The 23,864-nt window shown below is 31.4% G+C and overlaps 1 protein-coding gene across 16 annotated transcripts in view; it reads right to left on the reverse strand.

Moving 5' to 3' along the window:
• Positions 1-312: 312 nt before the first annotated feature.
• LOC143256173 (zinc finger MIZ domain-containing protein 1-like) overlaps positions 313-23,864 on the reverse strand; it is a 188,381-nt gene continuing 164,829 nt past the window's right edge. For 11 of the 16 annotated variants that reach the window (XM_076513019.1, XM_076513025.1, XM_076513027.1 and 8 more), the window contains 13 exons: positions 22,133-22,387; positions 20,940-21,162; positions 20,071-20,550; positions 19,008-19,262; positions 18,040-18,187; positions 17,181-17,527; positions 16,627-16,887; positions 12,430-12,497; positions 8,302-8,447; positions 7,586-7,714; positions 4,873-5,039; positions 3,488-3,916; positions 314-1,877 (listed from right to left, as the gene is read on the reverse strand). In XM_076513019.1, coding sequence (XP_076369134.1) covers positions 1,710-1,877; positions 3,488-3,916; positions 4,873-5,039; positions 7,586-7,714; positions 8,302-8,447; positions 12,430-12,497; positions 16,627-16,887; positions 17,181-17,527; positions 18,040-18,187; positions 19,008-19,262; positions 20,071-20,550; positions 20,940-21,162; positions 22,133-22,387 — 3,076 coding nt within the window. In that variant the 3' untranslated portion in view covers positions 314-1,709. Of the gene's footprint in view, positions 1,878-3,487; positions 3,917-4,872; positions 5,040-7,585; positions 7,715-8,301; positions 8,448-12,429; positions 12,498-16,626; positions 16,888-17,180; positions 17,528-18,039; positions 18,188-19,007; positions 19,263-20,070; positions 20,551-20,939; positions 21,163-22,132; positions 22,388-23,864 lie in introns of all 16 variants that reach the window. The other 5 variants (XM_076513017.1, XM_076513018.1, XM_076513016.1 and 2 more) reach the window with 1 other exon arrangement.

A 23,864-nucleotide genomic window follows, 5' to 3' on the forward strand; every position in this document is an offset into this window, starting at 1 on the left:
ATATGATGGGTAATACTTAGGGTGATTGTCATTTAGCCCTTTGTTTGCTAAGTAAACAAGAAACAACATGAACAGTTCATTTCCAGTATGGATTATCCAGTACTCAAAGTGTTTTGGCATTTGAAAATCATTAGTTGAAACCTAGGTGACTTAGATTATGATGTACTATTTTTCATTAATCAACCTTCATGTTTTACAGCAAATTTTATTTTTAATCAAAAAGAAATTGAAAGGAAGAATTTAATTGACAAAATAATACAGATGATTTCTGTATGTTTGTAACATAAAATCTTTATTGTATAAATATTCATATCTACACTAGTAAACCAGATGTCATGACATTCCTCTATCAGTGAGGTATAATGAAAAAAAGTTTCTAACCTCAATTTTATTTTGAACCAAATTTTTTTTCAAATAAATCAAACAAAAAAGGAACATGTGAAAGAGTGGAAAAAAATATATATACAAGATAATATTATACAGACTTTGTAACAAGTTTTAAATCAATTTTAGCTTAACCCGAAACGTTTATCTCGTGAATCAAACAAAATGACAAGTTAAAAACATGAAATAAATCTGTATAAATTGGACTGTTGAAAACAACACAGGAACTTTTGTTTTTATGTAGTGATTCAAAGTTTAGTAGAGTGAAGTAGAGTACATTATATTTTGTAGAACAAAGATGATAGAGATATTATGAACAAGTGAATCTATACAAATTTTACTACATTATGTACATTGTATGGTAAGACAGAAAAACTTCCATAATTTGTTCTTAAACCCAGCCTATAAATTCCTGATAACCACAAAATTAGTGAACTTTAGTATACTTCATTCTGATTGGACAGCATTATAGATGTAAGTTAAATAAAAAACAACACTGTAGAATCATTTGGTACATCATCTTCCAGTGCCAGCCAGATTTATGGTTAAATGATCATGGTTACATAGAATAACCTTGTAAGTAAGTGGGTAACTTGAAGTTTCTTTCCTAGTTTCTTTGGCCTTGAATAAGTAAGTGGCAGTATGGTGGATTTCTAGTCAAAAGACATATCTGAATTTGAAAGTGATATGATTATTGTTGTATGCATACATCTGCTTGCATCAAGTTTCTTGGTGGTTAACTTTCAAACATTAACAAAGTATCTTGAATGAATAAATAGACAATAAGAAACAGACACCACAATACACAACACTTTGACAGTATAATACATAATGCCAGCTGTCTAATAGCTATTAACAGTTATGTTTACAGTTACCAAACATGCATGTCTCGTGGCACTGAAAGCTCTTTTTCTTCCCTGGAACTTTGCATAACACTTGGGTGTGGTTTGTCTTCGAAGTGATAAATTCATACACAACAATCACTAACCACTTCATCATTGTTTGTTCCTACCTGAAGTAAGAAATTCTTTTGAGGTAATGAATACTGTTGTCATATAATGACACAAGCTCTGGCCAGCAAGCCTGCAACATTTTAACAGTGGACAGTAGGCATAGGAACTCAGTCTCGATTTTAATGTTTGTTATTCACACTTAGAAGAGTTCATTGTGGATACCACTCACAAGTATCACTTTCAAAACCCGAAAATGGGATTCTGTTCCTTGGAGATGGGAAAAGTTCTGATAAATATGAATATTCCACAAGTTTTCTATGCTCTCCTTTAATAAAACACTGCAACGTCTCAAAATATCTGTGAAAATAACATTTATGAATCAAAAAACGACAAGATGTCATCGCTTGTGCTGTTTGAGGTGGATGTTATGGTACAGTTGGTAGTTGTGATTCCTGAAGTGGAGTTCCCACCACTGCTTAACTCAGGAGGGTCTAGATAGGATAGCAGTTCCATGGGATCCACTACACTTTCTGGTAACAACTGGAATGAAAACAGATACTTTAAGTATGGTACCACTTAATACTAAAAATTGACCAAAATTCCAAACAATTCACATGCTGAAAAACCACCCTAACACATTACTAAGTGAGAAAACCAGCCGTTCAAAGTACTGGTTATGATATATTACGTGTATATGTACTAATACATTTTTGGTATAACAATTAAAAAATTTCTAAAGAAGCAACTTTTATATCTACTATCTATGTAATAGATGATGCCACATATGAATGGGACTGTTTTGTTTTTGAATTTGGTGCAAAGCTACTCAAGGACTATCTGCGCTAGCCATCCCTAATTTAGCAGTGTAAGACTAGAGGGAAGGCAGCTAATCATTACCACTCACTGTTGGGTTACTCTTTTACCAATGAATAGTGGGATTGACCGTCACATTATAATGCCCCATAGCTGAAAAGGTGAACATGTTTGGTGCAACCTTCAGATTATGAGTCGCACGCCTTAACCCACCTGGCCACACATAGAGATGGACAAACATGGAATAGTTTCTAAAGTATTTTATAAGATAAAAAGTAGACACAGAGTATTAAAAATCGTAAATGTTAAGATGAAGAAATTAAACACCATAATCAGTTTGTGACTGTGGTTTGTAAAACTTCTCAGAGGTACGTCTATACTGGAAGTATATAGATGCCATGTTTGTTCTATGAATATATAAAAATGAACAAATAATATGATATGAAAATTAAGATGTGAAAATAAAGTAGAAATCATTTATTATTTATAAAATAAAATATAATAATAATAAGTATCCAAAACAAACAAGTAAAGTAATACTAGTTGGACAGATTTTTAAATAACTGCTTCATTTAGGTATACCAATGATATCAGTTTTTTCAGGGTATAAGCAATGTTTCTAATCTTTATAGAGCTTAGAGAACTTATGTTTTACAATATTCCTTTGAAATGGCACAAGGAAGTTTCAATTCGACTGGCACGAGACTTTCAACTTTTTCCTTTTTTGCTATAAAATACAACAGTTTGTGCTCACTTTTCACTGTTTATTGTAAATACTTCTTGTATATACAGTTTAACCTTCTTGATGACAAGAAGTCCACTTGAAATAAAAATGTATATCAGAACAGCTGGTGTGGGTGTTAACACTTTTATTGACAAGGAGAGAAGCAGTTCAGTTCTCTGCTTATCAAAAAAAGTGTTAACACCCATATTAGTCATTCTGAAATACAGTTCAACGTTGTTGAAAGGTCACTAAATGACTCTTGGAATCTCATTATTTGCTGCAGATAACTCAATAGAAAATGTCAGAAGATAAAACTCAAAGCATCAGTAGATTAAATCCAATAAATCCACACTTAACAATGGACTGTAGTATACGTGCAATCATTTTGTAACACTATCCATGAGGCAAACAATGAGTTTTATTGTAATTGTAGTAATAACATGGCCAATGATTCACCTTCAGGAATTCCAACACTTGAAGATTTATGTAGTAAAACTAAGTTTCTTCTTTTTAAAACTCTATTGCACACTTTTTTGTTGAAGTTACATTCTGTTGTAAAGTACTGTATGGATTAGAAATTTCCTTTTTACAAACATTAATGTCTTCAACTTACATTTAGCCCTTCCTGGCCTTGACCTTCACCATCAATGACAGCAGCAGGGTCAAAGTTGAGGTCACTTAAATCAGCAGCATGAGAAAGTGGGTTATCAGTAGTCACTGATGGAGGTTGGCTATTAGCTGGATTGGAACTGTTGCTATTACTATTAATACCATTAGGTTCAACACCGCTTCCATTAGGTCCAACAGATGAAGACGGAGGAATACTTGGAGGTCCTCCATTACCTGGAGTGTGAGGAGTATGAGGTGTGTGTGGCGTATGAGGCCCATGTTGCATCATGCTTTGTGTAGAAGATGGGGTAGGTGGGGCATACTGTTGATGGCTGGAAGATGGTTGAGTTTGGCTGGTCCCAGGAGCAGAAGAGTTTGCCAGATGGGGCATCTGTTGGCTATTCTGATCACATATGTTATGAGGGCACATTTGCTATAAATGGAACAGAAAACCAAATTAGTTTAAGAAAGAAAAAAGAAGTGGATTCTTACAAAGTAAAACATCATCATTAAAAGTTAACCTACTGAGCAAGAAATGTATTGTGGAAAAACCAAAAGATACTTATAATATGGTCTCATATAGAAGTATCTATTGAGACTTTTATTATTCCATACTAAGGAAATCAACTGCACATTTATAATTCAGATATTGAGATTGAATGTAAGCTGATTTTATAAGTTTCAAAATACCAGAAATTTTAAAATACTATAACTATAACAATTTGTGGAGTACCTTCCATACAGAAACTGAGGAGTGTATTACATACAGAAACTGTGGAGTATATTCCATGTGGAAGTTGAGGGTGGGTGGGTGTTTTTGTTTCTGATTTAATTAATTTTCATTTGAATGTGATAAATGTTCCAGTTTGAGTCCATGACATTTCTGTAGTGAAGGTCTTTTATATACAGAACTGTTAATTGTATAATGCAGTATTCTCAAATTTTTGTCATCCATATCTCCTTTAATAAATAAGGTTTCTTGCACCCTATCTGTTTTTTTTTTTAAGTAAGTGGAAGAGTAAATGAAGTCATGAGATATAATACACAGATACCCATCTATATGTGTTGTTGTAATTACTTATTATTTTTGTGGATAAAAAGAAAATTAAAACATTCAATTCTACATTACTACACCCATTATTGACTCTACCCCAATTGCTCGCAACTCCTCCGAGAGATTATTTGTTCACACTGGGGAATACCACATCCATTTGGAAACTCTGATGTAATACAGGATATTTAAACTTCATAAGGCAAGAAGGTTCAGAATTTTACAAGTCAATTACCACAAGAAATACAAGTTTAGATAATATATTTAGGGCCATTTTGAAAATTAGTTGTTATAAACAGTAAGTAAATAGAGACAAACATGAAGTGGAAAACAGCTACCTGTTCATGCTGGTTTAAGGATTTTTCCATTGCAGCAAGAGGGTCTAATGAGGCGACACTGTCGTTAAGATGAGCAAGTGGGCTTCCAAAGTCAGAAGAAAAGTCATAACTTCCATTCATTCCTCTATAACTCATGCCATTTGGAAGAGTTGGGCCATTAGCAATAGCTGAATATGAAGGAAAAAGTAAATTATTTGTTCTGTAGACCTTATGAAGAAAATATGAATACACCAAAGAAAAGAACTGTTATGGCTTCATTTGCTGCTCATGTTTGAAACACCAAGAAACACAATATTTCAAATAACACTATGTAACAAAATTTTTTACTTTTTCTTGTTCCTGGGCAGAAAGTGTTATTTCCCAATTGCTTATGCCTAAAGTAAATGGAAAAAGACCTATTTTTCTCTTCAAACTTTGCTTTTGTGACCTGGGTAATGAAATTTTCATATTTACCCATTTTCCAGAACATTTCAGGTAGATTCAGTGCTGAGTAGCTGATTGAGAATTTTCTCGAACTTACAAGAATTTTAAAGAATGTTGTAGAACTTACGAGAATTTTCAAGAACCTTTTAGAATTTTCTAGAGCTTTCCATAGTAATACCGTGTTTCTCCGATAATAAGACCTACCCATAAAATAAGACCTAGTGTGATTTTTGGGGATAGTTTTAATATAAGCCCTACCCTTAAAATAAGCCCTAGTTAAGAGTGGCAGGAAGAGGAAAGAAATAAAAAAAAATTAATTTATTAATTAGTTTAATAGTTAGTTAATTAGTTTGTTTAAGTATTAATCAGTTAGTTTAATAGTTTTACTTTGTAACTTCATTTTTTTAATATATCAAAATAAGACATTCCCCGAAAATAAGCCCTAGTGTCATATTTTGGAGTGAAAATTAATATAAGCCCTGTCTTATTTTCGGAGAAACACGGTATATATATACAGGGGCTCACCACTACAGTTTAGTTCTAGCTGCCTAAGTAAACACATAGACCTATCTGATTTTATCAAAGATGACATCAAGAAGCTGCAAGCATACTCCATACGCATTCTGCTGTGTATGTTGCCAATTTATCACAATGGACTGAGACCTCTGTGGGGGAGGCACAATGTCAAGTGTGAGCCACTAGTGGACCACCAGAAGGTGTTGTTCCCATCATTGCACATAAAACTGGGTCTTATAAAACAGTTTGTCACAGTTCTTGATAAGGAGTCTGCAGCCTTCAAGACTTCTTCCCTAAGCTGTCTGAGGCAAAGGCCAAAGCTGGTGTCTTCATTGGACCACAAACAAAGAAGATCAGTAGGAAGGAAAAAAAAAGCTTGGAGCAGCTTTGTTGCAGTGGTTTGGGGCTTCTTGGGCAATCACAAAGTCGAAAATTGTGTGGAACTGGTTGAGGCTCTGGTGAAGAACTACGACAAAATGGGCTGCAGGTTGTCCCTGAAAGTCTATATCCTTGATGCTCATCTTGATAAATTCAAGGAGAACATGGGAACATACTCAAAAGAGTAAGGCGAGCACTTCCATCAAGATATACTGGAATTTGAACGTTGCTACCAAGTAGCGTATTATGAAAACATGATGAGAGACTGTATTTGGGGGCTGATATGTGAAAGTGATTTACGTTACAGTTGCAAATCTCAAAAACTACTCACTTCTAAACATTTTAGTATAACTTTAGTATAAATACATGTAAATCTTGATTCATATGTTGTTTTATTCAGACCTTATGTGAATGAAAATGTGCAAATTTGCACATTTTTACACAGAAAGTAGATAAATCTCTAAATTTCGTTATCCAGGTCACAAAAGCAAAGTTAAGGGAATAATGGCCATTTTCTGTACTTTTACAACATAAGCAATTAAGAAATAACACATACTATCCAGGAACAAAATTTGTGTTACATAGTGTAAAGAAAAAGTTAAAATTAACTTTATCACAATCCATCTATCACAAACTGTCTAAAAGATAAAACTTATCCTATCACAATCTAAAAGGTTAAAAGTAATTAAATCATTTGAAACATATATTAAGAGATAAACCCCACACAATAAGCTGATGGCTGTGGTTTTACACAAGTCTTCTCTCATTAGTTCAAACAGATCATTGTTAAATAAAAAAATTAGTTGGATGAGCTCTATAGGGGAATTTATATAGTTTAGAATGAGTAACACTTAGGTTGATATATTAGAGGTTCATTGTACAAATATATAACATTAAATGGGAGATAATTTAAAATGTAATTTTATCACGTAAATCACCCAAATTTTTATAAAACGTACAAAACAACAAATATTAACACAAGCATATAAATACAAAAGTATATTTTTTTGTGTAAACATCTGTCTTTATAGAAAACAAGAATAATGAATTAACTACAAAGAAAAATACTAAATTTATATGACTTTTTAAGACTTAAGTTCACAGTTTTACTACACCAAATTCTCACTGTTTCTAATTACTTACAGACCCAAGAACAACACAAGCAATTAGTGACATTTTACAAAGTATGTTACTACTGAAATATTAGCTGGGGGAAAAATTAATGTTTGAAGTCATTAAAAAGAATCTTCAGTTTAGTGTGGTGACTCTCTTATGAGAATTATATCCTATATCTTGACAAACAACTTAACCTAAGTAATGAAAAGTCTGTCACAAGAAATTAAGTGTTTTTTAAAAGCATGGTCTTTCAGTAATATTTTCAAAAGCAAAAGCTTACACTGCATATCTGGTGGGGGCATAGCAGCATATGGTGATAAAGCTTGTCCCATTTCCCAAGAGCTTGTTGTCGGCATTGTCATACTTCCGGGAGACATAGCTTTGAACTTCTTGTGGGCACCACACAGGTCTGTCCATCAAAAAAAATAAAATTTGAGTTACTACTGAAGGTAAAACAATAAACTCTGCAGCATTGAGAGCTAAAGTTAAATAACTTTAAACACAAATGTAGCACAATAAACACTTATTAACCTTTAAATTTATTTCATAGGATAAACTACACAGTGTAATAAAAAGAAATACAAAAAGATTAATAAAACTATTAAACTTGGAGAACTAATCTTTCTTGTTTTATATCAGAGAATATGTTCAAGACAAAAGAAGACTCCAGGTGTTGGTTTCCTTCCTTACATATTACAAATATTTTATAGTAGACTACGACATACATTGAATTTGATTATTAACAAATAATAATATTAGAAATGGTAAGTTAAAAAATATATTCACACACCTAAAATATTTATCATTCCTAAAACATAAACTGGTTAAAGTTATTAAGAAAAATATCTTTCAGTAAATTCCTCAACAAATCAGTTTCCTTTTATTTATAATTTACAATTATGAGTTACAAAATATGATATCAGATTTTACAAAGAATTAACCTCCAACTGTGTTTCTCCATCAGACTTTGTGAATTTTTACTTTATAAAATTCTACCTTGTTCATGCTCTAGTTTGAGAGAAACAGGCTTCCAGCAAGCGTTAGCACTCACTGTCACTTCCTCCACCTCGGAATTACTGAGATTGGTCAAGATGGCCCAAACATACTGGTCTACTTCTAGGCCTTCCAGGTAAGCTGTTTTACTGTAATGTTTTTTTATAAACTTGTTAAAAATAGAAAAACAATTTTATTTCTAATGACATAAATTATAGTTGTAGTAGTTAGTTTCATTTCTAAATGTATTGTATTTATTATTTATTTTTTACCATACATAAAATATATATCACACTTTTTTTAAAACGTTTTTGGGCTCAAATACAAAGTACATGAGGGAACAATAATCTTCCAGTAGTTTTCAGATAATATTTTCAGTCCAAATGTTACCTCAGATAAGCTTGGAATCCCAATGTATATTATAATTCAAACTATAATGTTATATATAATTTAATTTCTTAAAGTAAAAGTAAATATTGAAAGAACACATTTAAATATAGATTTTAATGAGTAACATGATATACTGAATGTAGCATTGTTTAAAATTTGTTGTTTCTGATGTTAAAATACTAAGTCTATAGTTTCATACATATTAGAAACTCAAATTAGTAATAGTGACAAGCTAGAATATAAAATAAGAACCTCATATCATTTTATTTCACTGAGATATGGTTTATGTACTGAATCATACACAGCAGCCCCATTCACCTCTTTCCATTTTTAAAATGGTCCCTTACGTACACCTACTTCAGTATGTGACATGTGAATAATCAATCAACAGCCGAGAATGTTTAGTGGTTTTCTCAGCTATTTTAATCTGAGAAAAGCCTACAATGTTCTTTCAAACCAAGGTTTCAAGAAGGTAGGTTGTGTCTTAGGTCTACTGAAAGTTTCATATTTTTATAAACATAGATACATCTTAGTTACTAAGCTTATTAGATTATATTGTAATTCTATGGTATCAGTGTAGATATTTATGATATTATATTGCAATTCTATGGTATCAGTGTAGATATTTATGATATTATATTGTAATTCTACAGTATCAGTGTAGATATTTATGATATTATATTGTAATTCTACGGTATCAGTGTAGTTATTTATGATATCATATTGTAATTCTGTGGTATCAGTGTAGTCATTTATGATATTATATTGTAATTCTATGGTATCAGTGTATTAATTTATGATATTATATTGCAATTCTATGGTATCAGTGTAGTCATTTATGATATATTGTAATTCTGTGGTATCAGTGTAGTCATTTATGATATTATATTGTAATTCTATGGTATCAGTGTATTAATTTATGATATTATATTGCAATTCTATGGTATCAGTGTAGTCATTTATGATATTATATTGCAATTCTATGGTACCAGTGTAGTCATTTATGATATTATATTGTAATTCTATGGTATCAGTGTAGTTATTTATGATATTATATTGTAATTCTGTGGTATCAGTGTAGTCATTTATGATATATTGTAATTCTGTGGTATCAGTGTTGTTATTTATGATATTATATTGTAATTCTATGGTATCAGTGTAGTCATTCATGATATTATATTGCAATTCTATGGTATCAGTGTTGTTATTTATGATATTATGTTGTAATTCTACGGTATCAGTGTAGTTATTTATGATATTATGTTGTAATTCTACGGTATCAGTGTAGTTATTTATGATATTATATTGTAATTCTATGGTATCAGTGTAGTTATTTATGATATTATATTGTAATTCTATGGTATCAGTGTAGTTATTTATGATATTATATTGTAATTCTATGGTATCAGTGTAGTTATTTATGATATTATATTGTAATTCTGTGGTATCAGTGTAGTTATTTATGATATTATATTGTAATTCTATGATATCAGTGTAGTTATGTATGATATTATATTGTAATTCTGTGGTATCAGTGTAGTTATTTATATTATATTGTAATTCTATGGTATCAGTGTAGTTATTTATGATATTATATTGTAATTCTATGGTATCAGTGTAGTTATGTATGATATTATATTGTAATTCTGTGGTATCAGTGTAGTTATTTATGATATTATATTGTAATTCTATGGTATCAGTGTAGTTATTTATGATATTATATTGTAATTCTGTGGTATCAGTGTAGTTATTTATGATATTATATTGTAATTCTATGGTATCAGTGTAGTTATGTATGATATTATATTGTAATTCTGTGGTATCAGTGTAGTTATTTATGATATTATATTGTAATTCTATGGTATCAGTGTAGTTATTTATGATATTATATTGTAATTCTGTGGTATCAGTGTAGTTATTTATGATATTATATTGTAATTCTATGGTATCAGTGTAGTTATTTATGATATTATATTGTAATTCTATGGTATCAGTGTAGTTATGTATGATATTATATTGTAATTCTGTGGTATCAGTGTAGTTATTTATGATATTATATTGTAATTCTATGGTATCAGTGTAGTTATTTATGATATTATATTGTAATTCTATGGTATCAGTGTAGTTATGTATGATATTATATTGTAATTCTGTGGTATCAGTGTAGTTATTTATGATATTATATTGTAATTCTATGGTATCAGTGTAGTTATTTATGATATTATATTGTAATTCTATGGTAACCTATGTCCAGCAAATCTAGTTCAAAGGTCATAGTGAGAAGAGATAATTGTTTGCTTTACTTCTTGATTTATTTTTCTATATTTTTATAAAAATAAGTTTAATAATTTATTTCTATATAGTAATAATCTACACACATATATAATACATAATAATTGAAATGTGACTATATATTACAAAATCCTAGTCCACTAAAACACAAGACTAAAGGTCAGTTTTATATTATTGGATAGATGACCTGAGTGCATGCACACTGTGTCAATGTAAGCTATCTAATGTGGGCTAGATATGGCTGAAAGGTCAGTATAATAACACAAATATATATTATGAGACTTGAGCGACTTAGACTAAACATTTGTATTTTCGTGTTATAATAACGAAGAATGCATATTTTATATTTATTTCCTAATCTTTTTTTATAATGGCTACAAGGTTGGTAAAAGTGACAGACCTCACATAGAGAAAAAAATAACATAAGATATAAAGAGTTACTGAAAACAAACATTTGAAATATATTTCAGAGGTTTTAGAGATTACACAAATAATATTGTAGATTTTTGGAGAAGAACATTTTTAATCATAACATGAAATCACTTTGCACTCAGACTAGCAAGGAAACAGATTTGATATTTTCACAAAAAAATCATTTGTAAAAATATTTCATTAAAAAATCTGATTTTTTGTGTATGAAAAACTTGTAATCTTTTCTAAAAATCTACCAAATTTTGTAAATGTACACATGCTGTATCAAAAGTTGTAGTGCAAATACTTAATATGTGCAAATATCTAGATGAACTTGTGTATATTGTACTGAGCCAATCGCAAAAGGGTTAAAACATATATATACACAAGTTAATAGTGATACTGAGTTAACTCTTTGTGTTTCATTAAATAATATGGTTAATTAACTGATAATTACTAACTGACACAAACTTACACCACGTTCAACACAAAGGCCAATCAGCTGTTGAAATTACTTTACATACAAAATATACATGGACATACTGATTTTTACTAGAATGTGAAGCCAGACTCTACTGTACACTACAAGCAGCATCACAGTATAATTATAAATGTAATAGACTTATTTAATTTAAATTCTTAGTTAAAATCTGAAATATATAATAAAGAAAAAATGGCACGTCAAGATTTTCAATATGCAGGTGTTTCTTCAGAATTTCTGGGTTGTTATAACAAAATTATAAGTGGGGAATTTATTTAAAACTTTTTGTAAGTTCCTATCAATAGCCTTCCCAGCTCACCAAAACAAGAGAGAGAAATATATACATGGTTCAAAGGGTGAAACATTAGCTTCAATTTTAATTCTATAATCACAATCTGAAGACACCTTTCACTGAATGAGTAATACAAGTAACTGTAGTTTTACTTCAGTAATACAAGTAACTGTAATTTTACTTCATATGTACAAACAACAACTTTTTAAATCACTGAAAATAATCTTATAAACAACCATGTCGTTCAGTCTATTAATTTTCTTACTTGCAAACTGGACATCTCCAAGCTCCTTTCTCACAATTCATTTGGAGGTAGGATTCGAGATCAAAACACTAGAATGTTGAATACAGATAATGTCACAACACAGATCGTATGAAAGGCAACAATAGAATGATAAAAATAAATCATTGGATCAATGTGAAGACAACTAATAAAACAAAACAACAACTAATCCAACTTTCACTCTTTTTATATGACTTAATAAACACACGCAAAAATATTAATAAAGTGAGACACTTGGAAGACAGCTGTGTTAATTCAGTGATTAAAATATTAATAAAGTGAGACACTTGGTAGAAAGCTGTGTTAATTCAGTGATTAAAATATTAATAAAGTGACACACTTGTTAGAAAGCTGTATTAATTCAGTGATTAAAACATTAATAAAGTGAGACACTTGGTGGAAAGCTGTATTAATTCAGTGATTAAAACATTAATAAAGTGAGACACTTGATAGAAAGCTGTTAATTCAGTGATTAAAATATTAATAAAGTGAAACACTTGTTAGAAAGCTGTATAAACTCACTGATTAAAACATTAATAAAGTGAGACACTTGTTAGAAAGCTGTATTAATTCAGTGATTAAAACATTTATAAAGTGAGACACTTGGTAGAAAGCTGTATTAATTAGTGATTAAAACATTAATAAAGTGAGACACTTGTTAGAAAGCTGTATTAATTCAGTGATTAAAACATTTATAAAGTGAGACACTTGGTGGAAAAGCTGTATAAACTCACTGATTAAAACATTAATAAAGTGAGACACTTGTTAGAAAGCTGTATTAATTCAGTGATTAAAACATTTATAAAGTGAGACACTTGGTAGAAAGCTGTATTAATTAGTGATTAAAACATTAATAAAGTGAGACACTTGGCAGAAAGCTGTGTTAATTCAGTGATTAAAACATTTATAAAGTGAGACACTTGGTGGAAAGCTGTATAAACTCACTGATTAAAACATTAATAAAGTGAGACACTTGTTAGAAAGCTGTATTAATTCAGTGATTAAAACATTTATAAAGTGAGACACTTGGTAGAAAGCTGTATTAATTAGTGATTAAAACATTAATAAAGTGAGACACTTGTTAGAAAGCTGTATTAATTCAGTGATTAAAACATTTATAAAGTGAGACACTTGGTGGAAAGCTGTATAAACTCACTGATTAAAACATTAATAAAGTGAGACACTTGTTAGAAAGCTGTATTAATTCAGTGATTAAAACATTTATAAAGTGAGACACTTGGTAGAAAGCTGTATTAATTAGTGATTAAAACATTAATAAAGTGAGACACTTGTTAGAAAGCTGTGTTAATTCAGTGATTAAAACATTAATAAAGTGAGATACTTGGTGGAAAGCTGTGTTAATTCAGTGATTAAAACATTTATAAAGTGAGACACTTGGTAGAAAGCTGTGTTAATTCAGTGATTAAAACATTTATAAAGTGAGACACTTGGCAGAAAGCTGTATTAATTAGTGATTAAAACATTAATAAAGTGAGATACTTGGTAGAAAGCTGTATTAATTCAGTGATTAAAACATTTATAAAGTGAGACACTTGGTAGAAAGCTGTATTAATTAGTGATTAGAACATTAATAAAGTGAGACACTTGGTGGAAAGCTGTATTAATTCAGTGATTAAAATATTTATAAAGTGAGACACTTGGTAGAAAGCTGTGTTAATTCAGTGATTAAAACATTAATAAAGCGAGACACTTGGTGGAAAGCTGTATTAATTCAGTGATTAAAAGATTTATAAAGTGAGACACTTGGTAGAAAGCTGTATTAATTCAGTGACTAAAATATTTATAAAGTGAGACACTTGGTGGAAAGCTGTATTAATTAGTGATTAAAACATTAATAAAGTGAGACACTTGGTGGAAAGCTGTATTAATTCAGTGATTAAAACATTTATAAAGTGAGACACTTGGTGGAAAGCTGTATAAACTCACTGATTAAAACATTAATAAAGTGAGACACTTGTTAGAAAGCTGTATTAATTCAGTGATTAAAACATTTATAAAGTGAGACACTTGGTAGAAAGCTGTATTAATTAGTGATTAAAACATTAATAAAGTGAGACACTTGTTAGAAAGCTGTATTAATTCAGTGATTAAAACATTTATAAAGTGAGACACTTGGTGGAAAGCTGTATAAACTCACTGATTAAAACATTAATAAAGTGAGACACTTGTTAGAAAGCTGTATTAATTCAGTGATTAAAACATTTATAAAGTGAGACACTTGGTAGAAAGCTGTATTAATTAGTGATTAAAACATTAATAAAGTGAGACACTTGGCAGAAAGCTGTGTTAATTCAGTGATTAAAACATTTATAAAGTGAGACACTTGGTGGAAAGCTGTATAAACTCACTGATTAAAACATTAATAAAGTGAGACACTTGTTAGAAAGCTGTATTAATTCAGTGATTAAAACATTTATAAAGTGAGACACTTGGTAGAAAGCTGTATTAATTAGTGATTAAAACATTAATAAAGTGAGACACTTGTTAGAAAGCTGTATTAATTCAGTGATTAAAACATTTATAAAGTGAGACACTTGGTGGAAAGCTGTATAAACTCACTGATTAAAACATTAATAAAGTGAGACACTTGTTAGAAATCTGTATTAATTCAGTGATTAAAACATTTATAAAGTGAGACACTTGGTAGAAAGCTGTATTAATTAGTGATTAAAACATTAATAAAGTGAGACACTTGTTAGAAAGCTGTGTTAATTCAGTGATTAAAACATTAATAAAGTGAGATACTTGGTGGAAAGCTGTGTTAATTCAGTGATTAAAACATTTATAAAGTGAGACACTTGGTAGAAAGCTGTGTTAATTCAGTGATTAAAACATTTATAAAGTGAGACACTTGGCAGAAAGCTGTATTAATTAGTGATTAAAACATTAATAAAGTGAGATACTTGGTAGAAAGCTGTATTAATTCAGTGATTAAAACATTTATAAAGTGAGACACTTGGTAGAAAGCTGTATTAATTAGTGATTAAAACATTAATAAAGTGAGACACTTGTTAGAAAGCTGTGTTAATTCAGTGATTAAAACATTAATAAAGTGAGATACTTGGTGGAAAGCTGTGTTAATTCAGTGATTAAAACATTTATAAAGTGAGACACTTGGTAGAAAGCTGTGTTAATTCAGTGATTAAAACATTTATAAAGTGAGATACTTGGTAGAAAGCTGTATTAATTCAGTGATTAAACATTAATAAAGTGAGACACTTGTTAGAAAGCTGTTAATTCAGTGATTAAAACATTTATAAAATGAGACACTTGGAAGAAAGCTGTGTTAATTCAGTGATTAAAACATTTATAAAGTGAGACACTTGGTAGAAAGCTGTATTAATTAGTGATTAAAACATTAATAAAGTGAGATACTTGGTAGAAAGCTGTATTAATTCAGTGATTAAAACATTTGTTTGATGTTGGCTGAAAATAGCTTTTAATGTCACAAAAGAACTTCCATTATTGAAATAAAATGTTATCTTTAGCCTGTGGTTCTTTATTTTATTAACTCATGTACTTAAGTGGACTTCCACACTCACATGTATATATTTACAGTCAGATGATTGTACAGTAGAGTCAAAATTAATTGGTGTCTCAATGTGTAGCTTACAGCAATATCTCTTAAATGAAGAAATAAAACAATTTATATATATATATATATACATGCATAAAAAAGTTGGTTTGGTATGCCAGAATAGCATTTCTCGTCTTATTACAACCCAAAACTTGGTCATCAAAGTGTGTGAAAATGACACGCAAAGCTTTAAAATTGGTGACACTTTATTTATCTATTTAGTAAGCCACATATTCACTGAGCTGCAAGTGACTATCAGTGTTTACAAACTGGTCCCAAGCCACCGACCTAGAATAAAATATAAAGTAAATACTGATTATTTGACACCTAAGAGACCTACTGCATTTCTTTCAGTCTATAAGGTTTGAGACTTTTTATGTTCTGAATCATATTCAGTCTCAGTGTGGTTTTCTAAGTCTATTAAATGTTTTGTATTACATGTACAGGAAGAAAAAACTGAAGTGTTTTAGATTCTGTTCTAACCTGTATGTATTTATAGACTTGAACTCTAATAGGCAAAAAAACCATATTAAAAGTAATAGAGCACTTTAGGGGATAAAGTGTTTTAGATTTTTTCTTACCTGTATGTGTTTACATTCTTGTCCTCTAGCAGGCAATGAAACCCTCTTGAAGGTAATCGGACACTTTAGAGATACTTTCATTGCTGTCTGTTCTACAGTATCTTCACAGTTCATTGCATTATTTGTTGCTGCTATACTGTTAAAGTTTCTTTTAATTTTGGAAATGCAATGTTCTGCAGGAAGAAGCCTGTTTCGTAAGAGTCCTTGAAGAACTGACCGAACTGTAGGTCGATGGACGAGATGTAACAAAAACAGATGAGACTGAGAGAAAGTGAACAATAAATGATTTAAGAATGCTTATGTTACAAAAATAAACTGAAGAATTTTCCTCAGTAAATACAAGATTCTATAAAACAACCTCACACTATCTTCAGTTAAACGTTAACTCTCCATTCTCGGGTGATAAATAAACTATTTAATTTTAACGATTCTTACAAACTATTATCAGAACTGCTATTGTAAAATATGATGCGACCATGAAGGGTAACAACACGTCATATACAGAAGATGGTTTCTGACGAGAGATAAAATTTCTTAACCACATTATTACTTACACAACAACAGGCTGTCACAGTAATCTGTATCGTGTTGCGACCTGACTGACACACTTCTTTGAGGTATAAAGGTTTATGTGATGTTTTGTTGTCTCCTCTGTTGATAGGTACTGGGGTCGCATTCACAGACACTTGAACTGATGCTGGCCAGTTGGTGTTCATTTGTTGGTCTTCGTGATGAAAACACTTTAACTGCAGCTCCAGGTCAGACCTCCACATCAAAGTTTGATAGACTGATGGTTTCAGTTGAAAGAAATGGTTACTCACAGCTAGGTTGTGTTCTAGTCTGAAGGGAGGAAGGATAATTCCATCCCTAACAGGAAATGTTAACCTGAGTTCATCATCTTCTGCAATGACAAATTTTGATTTATGTTGTAAAGTTTGGAATTCTTAGATAACACACATCAGATAAAATACTATCTCATATAGTAAAAATAAACTTATAAATTTTACATTTAAAGAAAACAGCTTAAAACCTAAGAACAAGCTCCAGGTACCCACTAGAAAGCTATGAATAGTTCCAGAATGTCACATCAAAAATATGAAAAAATTCCACTTATTCCAAACCAATGTCTCATGTAATCTTTGTCCATAAAACAGTTACCTTTCTCAGCTGTTAGACAGAAAGAAACAGATGACACTCAACACATAAGCTCACTGACTGTGAACCTAAAACAAAACTCAAACCAGGATGAACATACAAACCTGCCCTTTACCTTCAGAATTTAGCTCTAACGGTTATAAGGAGGAACCCTTAACCTCTTTAAATTTTTTGACCAAGTTATTGTCCATCTTTATAAACTAATGTTAATAATTATTTAATATTTTAAGAATATTTTCTGTATGTGTTTTAACTTACTTGTTTGAGGTACTGGTGGCTTTATGTCTGGATAAGTGGGTTTTATGTCCCCTGGATTTCCTGATATGTAGGGAGGCATGCTAGAAGCTGGGGTTAGAGGGGGTGTTGGGTTTCCGGGGATTGGTGAATGCTGATAACTAATATTTCTCTGAAATATGAAATAAAAAATTATATGATAAAACATGCTTTCAGAGATACTCTACTATCTTGAGAACATAATTACATAAACATACCTTAGATAAAAATAATTTATTTTTTTACCATATGACTAACAAAGTAATATATTTATAAATATGAAAATTAGAAGATGTTTTGATTCTAGAAACAGATATTTAAATACAGGTTATGACACACTAAGCACTTATATAAAATAGTTTAACATGAAGTTTTCATCCATCTATTTCTTACAATCACCAACATACAAACATGAAAGTGATGATGCATTTGGTTCTTTCTTTTTCCATCTCCCAAACATCTTACAACAACTCTGATGGAAACATATTACCAAATACAAGATTGAAGCTGAAATACATATATGTTAATTTAATTACATTAATAAATCACTGAAGTATATTTTAAAAGTTTGTTTTGGAGCAAAGCCACATTAGCATACTTGCTGCTTCGACTACAAGGAATCCAGCCTCGAATTTTAATTATAGTTCATAAAGTTCCCACCAGGGAACTTTTGGAAAAGATCCATAAAAGTAAACACACACACACACATATATATTTATTTATTTAGCAAGCATTTATTATACTCATATAATGAACTGCACACATCAAAAATTATACTAGACTATACCAATTTCTTAATATCCATAAAAATAATTAGTACATACATGTCATGTAATGAAAGTAAACAGACTGAAACTGATAAAACAATATAAAGATATTTAATATAAAACCTTACTGGAAACACCAGACATCAACATTAGTTCCCAACTGTTATCACAAATTTCTTAGTCTACCTGAAAATTTTGAGGTCCCATATACTGGTTGCCATTGTACTGTTGTTCGTACTGAGGATGTTGAGAAACTCCATTCATGTGGTTCTGTGGGTAACAGTGATCCTGTGGAGGTGCACATGAAGGTACCTGAAGTCTCACTGAAGGCCGTATCTGTTGTTGTGGAAGATAACCGCTGGATGGAAGGTGCTGCTGTTGGATGGATGGAGGAAATTGGGAATGCTGTTTTGGGTACTGAACTCCTTGCCCACCAGGAAACTGAAAAATGATTTATAAGTGAAATACATTAAAGTGATAGTTACACAAAAGAAACATCTTTAGCTAAACAAATTGATTCTATCAACACTACTCTTCAATGTTAGATTACTGTATACCATGTTATATCAATCAGAATGACTCTGTCATCACTACTGTTCAGTGTTAGTTTACTGTATACCATGTTATATCAATCAGACTGACTCTGTCATCACTACTGTTCAGTGTTAGTTTACTGTATACCAGGTTATATCAATCAGAATGACACTGTCATCACTACTGTTCAGTGTTAGTTTACTGTATACCATGTTATATCAATCAGACTGACTCTGTCATCACTACTGTTCAGTGTTAGTTTAGTGTATACCAGGTTATATCAATCAGACTGACACTGTCATCACTACTGTTCAGTGTTAGTTTACTGTATACCATGTTATATCAATCAGACTGACTCTGTCATCACTACTGTTCAGTGTTAGTTTACTGTATACCAGGTTATATCAATCAGACTGACTCTGTCATCACTACTGTTCAGTGTTAGTTTACTGTATACCATGTTATATCAATCAGAATGACTCTGTCATCAGTACTGTTCAGTGTTAAATTATACCATGTTATATCAATCACACTTACTCTGTCATCAGTACTGTTCAGTGCTAGATTATACCATGTTGTATCAAACAGATTGATTCTATCATCACTACACCTTCACTGAAGTTCTTTATAAGAAACAGATGTTTATTAACATATAGCTGAGACTTTGGTGACTGGAACAGATAGGAACCTCTCAATTCCTATTAATTACATTTACCTGTACAGTGCTGTATGGCTGTTGGGAGCCAGGCCCATACTGCTGGATGCCCAGGCTGTATGGATGACCCATTCCAGAATTGTACTGTACTTGCCGCTTCTGAGCTATGTATTGAGATGGGTTTGGGTATGGAGCTGACCGAGCCCTTGTCTGTGCTCCCATTACAGAAGGAGATATTGGATAAATGGGCTGTCCAGGACCTCCCATACTTTGTACTCCATGCATGCCACCTTTATTCATCCCTATTGGTCCATTCATAGCCATCTGGGAATTCATGTTATTAGCTGTATTCACAATAGAATTGTTCATAGGGATCATAGGACTGGCCATAGAACTCGTCATTGGTGGTACTGTACCTCCCATTGTATGGCTCATATGGTTACTCATGTGATTTCCCATGGTTTGACCAGAGGGAATTCGTTGTGGTGGTCCTGCTGGCATATATCCTTGTTGATACTGCTGGCTCGACATACTATGCATCTGTTAATTCAATTAAATAATGATAATAAGAAATATATGTTTAGGGTTAAAAATAAAATAAATAATATAAGGTTATTAATCTGACTATGAAATTTAGATCTGTACATGACTTAAATAACTTTATGATAACAACGTATTACCTACATAATCTATTTCACAACACAACAGTTATTGTCAATGGTATAAATAGAACATATACAGGATTAAAGGTTAGACAAATCACATTTAAAGGAACTCTGTATCTGAAATGGGTAAAGAGTAATCTAAACCCTGCAATGAAACTGGATTACATGTTCTACCAACTGAAATACTTGAATTTTAACTTGGATTTGTAAGTGTTTTTTATTTATTTATCACAAATTAATAGAAGAGAGTTAAGTATTCCTTACATGACTGTGGTGGTACTGACTGCCCATCACAGTTTCTTGCTGTTGTTGATCCTGTAAAGCCACCAAACTTGCAGTTGCTGTGGCCGTGGCAGTGGCAGCAGCTGCTGCTCTTGCTACAACAGCTGCTGCACTAAGAGCTGCAGATGACCCCTGGTAGTCTCCACCAGAGCCAGGGCCACCAGTAGGCATGGTTGGTCCAACTGCTACTGGTGTGTGTCCATAACTAGATACCAAATTTACAGTGGTCATTAGTTTATCAGGAGTTATTGCATAAACCTTATGGAATAGGTTTATAAAAGTGACAGTGCACATTTAAAGTATAATTTCTGAAATACTTAAGAAAGCTTCAACTTGCAATAATCTAATGTGGGATATTTCTAAAGAATGTCTCTATACTAGCAGTATCAGTCATTAATTTTAATACTAGTCAGAATAAAAATGTATACTCACTACATTAAATGTAAGAACCAAAGAACTCAATCCTTCCTACATGTACATGTGTTTATTCCATGTTTCTAAATACACTTTCATTACCTTTGCCACAGAAAGTGGACAGAGGTTATTTTGTGAACCATGCATGTATTTGTCAGCATGATTTACCAAAACCAGCTGAGTGGATATGGACAAAAGTTGGTCTTCATTTAGACTATGACCTAACTTAAAACTAATCAGTTTTTGGAGGATCGAGGTCATGAAAAATAAATTCCTGTTAACATAGGGACTGATTTTTCACACATAACTCAGTAAAAAAATGATTGGATTTAACAAAATTTGGTGGACATGTGTAAAATATTATTCCTCACTGTTCTTCCAAAGGTGCATGTCCAATGATAATGTTGGACACATAGATAAATTTGAGTGTTTTTTAAGAACCAAGTATGATAACTACTGCATGGTTGAGATATATTCTGAGTACCCCTCCTGTTTCTGTTTACTTTCATTGGGGACTATTCAGGGAGCAGCTAAGTTGAGAAAATTTACTGATAGTTTCTAAGCCTTTTCACATGTTAGTCCAAAACATTTAGTAAACTCTAATTATTATTAAAGAAACAATATAACTTCTGCACAAAGTGAAAATTTTAATCATCAAAACAAAGAAATGAAATATGTTTATTTCTGTGGTTGGAATTAACTAGCTTATAAGTTTAGTTCACAAGACAGTAACAGTTACCTGCTACTTGATATGTACTCACCCATTGTATGTTGGTGTTGCCTGTCTTGGAGGCATACCCTGAGGAGGATATGGTTTGGAATATCCATGCTGACTATAAGAATATGACCCTTGTACCACTGATGTACCTGTACCACTATATGTATTGTGAGCTAACGGCCCACTTTGGGTGGTGGGTGACATCCCCCAAACAGTAGTGACCACTGACAGCTGCTGCTGGGTGCCATGACCAGTGTGGGTTGCCTGCTGCCATCCCATGGCTGTCATAGTTGAATCTCTGCAAAGTTAAACAACGATTACTTCATAACTAACTGGTTCATACACATCATAAGGCAACATATGAATTTCTTTTTTTTTGTCCCATAGTCCTCAGTTTACAGTTGGGTATATTAAATATGTAAACTATCATTCAAATTTTAACTGATCAACCACTAACAGTAAAAGAAATTACCAGTTTTTTAGGCAAAGAGTTCCCCTTCCAAGAGCCAAGATGTGTCGTTATGAACAATATTTATCATTCTGTGCAGACATTTAATTTAATGTTACTCATTTAAAATATTGCACATGAGATTTAACAAAGTCATTTAGTACAAGACTTACATCACATTAATATAATTATCAATTTTATAGATATTGTGTAGTTTGATATCATGGTGTTTATTGTCCACCTGTATAAAAACAAAAATGGTACCATGTTATTTCTGTAACACTCCTGTTATCAGATCCCACATCAAATATAATAACTACAGAGCAATATGTTATCTGTGTTCTGCTCACTGTAGATGTCAGACCTTGTTGTTATAAGATCTTCTGACATATTGGTGAGTCGCAGGGGAGCACATATTACATGACAAGCATGGTTGACTACATATCATATTACAAAAACATTTAACTATGAGAATTTACATAATCTATTTGATTATAGCTTATAATCAACGTAATTTATGAAATAAACATTTTATAATACCAGGATTACTAATAATTAAATATTACAAATATAACATACAAGCAAATGTTTGTATATAATTAACATCATACAAGTAAACTCCAATAAGTCGACAGATTTACAATGCTAAAGTCAGGGGTTATAATTCCCCTCTGTGGGCTCAGCAGATAGCCTGATGTAGCTTTGCTATGTGAAAAACACACACACAAAGACACCCAACAGGTGGCATTAAAAATGTTATCTTTATTTTCAGAGAGCTAATTTATCAAACTGTATAATTTCATTAATTTTTAAAGTAAACTTTGCTACAGTTGTTTTGTTTCCCAAGTACAAAATATATTAAAGTAGTTCTAATGTTTCTGGATATCATTACTTCATTAAGGTATCAACAGTTTTTTAACATTTCAACATTACTTGTCACAGAATATTATATAAGCTACAATACCTTAATAATTAACAAAAATTCTTGTGGTTTGATTTTATGTCTTCAACTTTTTTTTTAATGGATGAGTAAGAAGAGAAATACTAAATGTTGCTAGAAAAAAGAAAATATATCTTGGAAAAATAAAAATATATGAAAACATAGCATACTTGATAGCTTTATATGACAGCACCACTGATGTTCAAATGTCACTGACAAGCCATCCAAAACTGATCCAGTTTCAGAAAACACATAATCTTTGTTTAGGTGCCTCACAGTATTGTTAGTGTCTTTTACGTTTTGTGAATATAGTTGTTCCTTTCCATACTCCTCATTGGAAAGGATTAGTAACTTTCCTTGTATGTCACTCGTGTGTCTGGGTTGTAT

The sequence above is a fragment of the Tachypleus tridentatus genome, chromosome 7 (genome assembly GCF_004210375.1).
Source record: "Tachypleus tridentatus isolate NWPU-2018 chromosome 7, ASM421037v1, whole genome shotgun sequence".
In the NCBI taxonomy this organism is placed as follows: domain Eukaryota; kingdom Metazoa; phylum Arthropoda; class Merostomata; order Xiphosura; family Limulidae; genus Tachypleus; species Tachypleus tridentatus.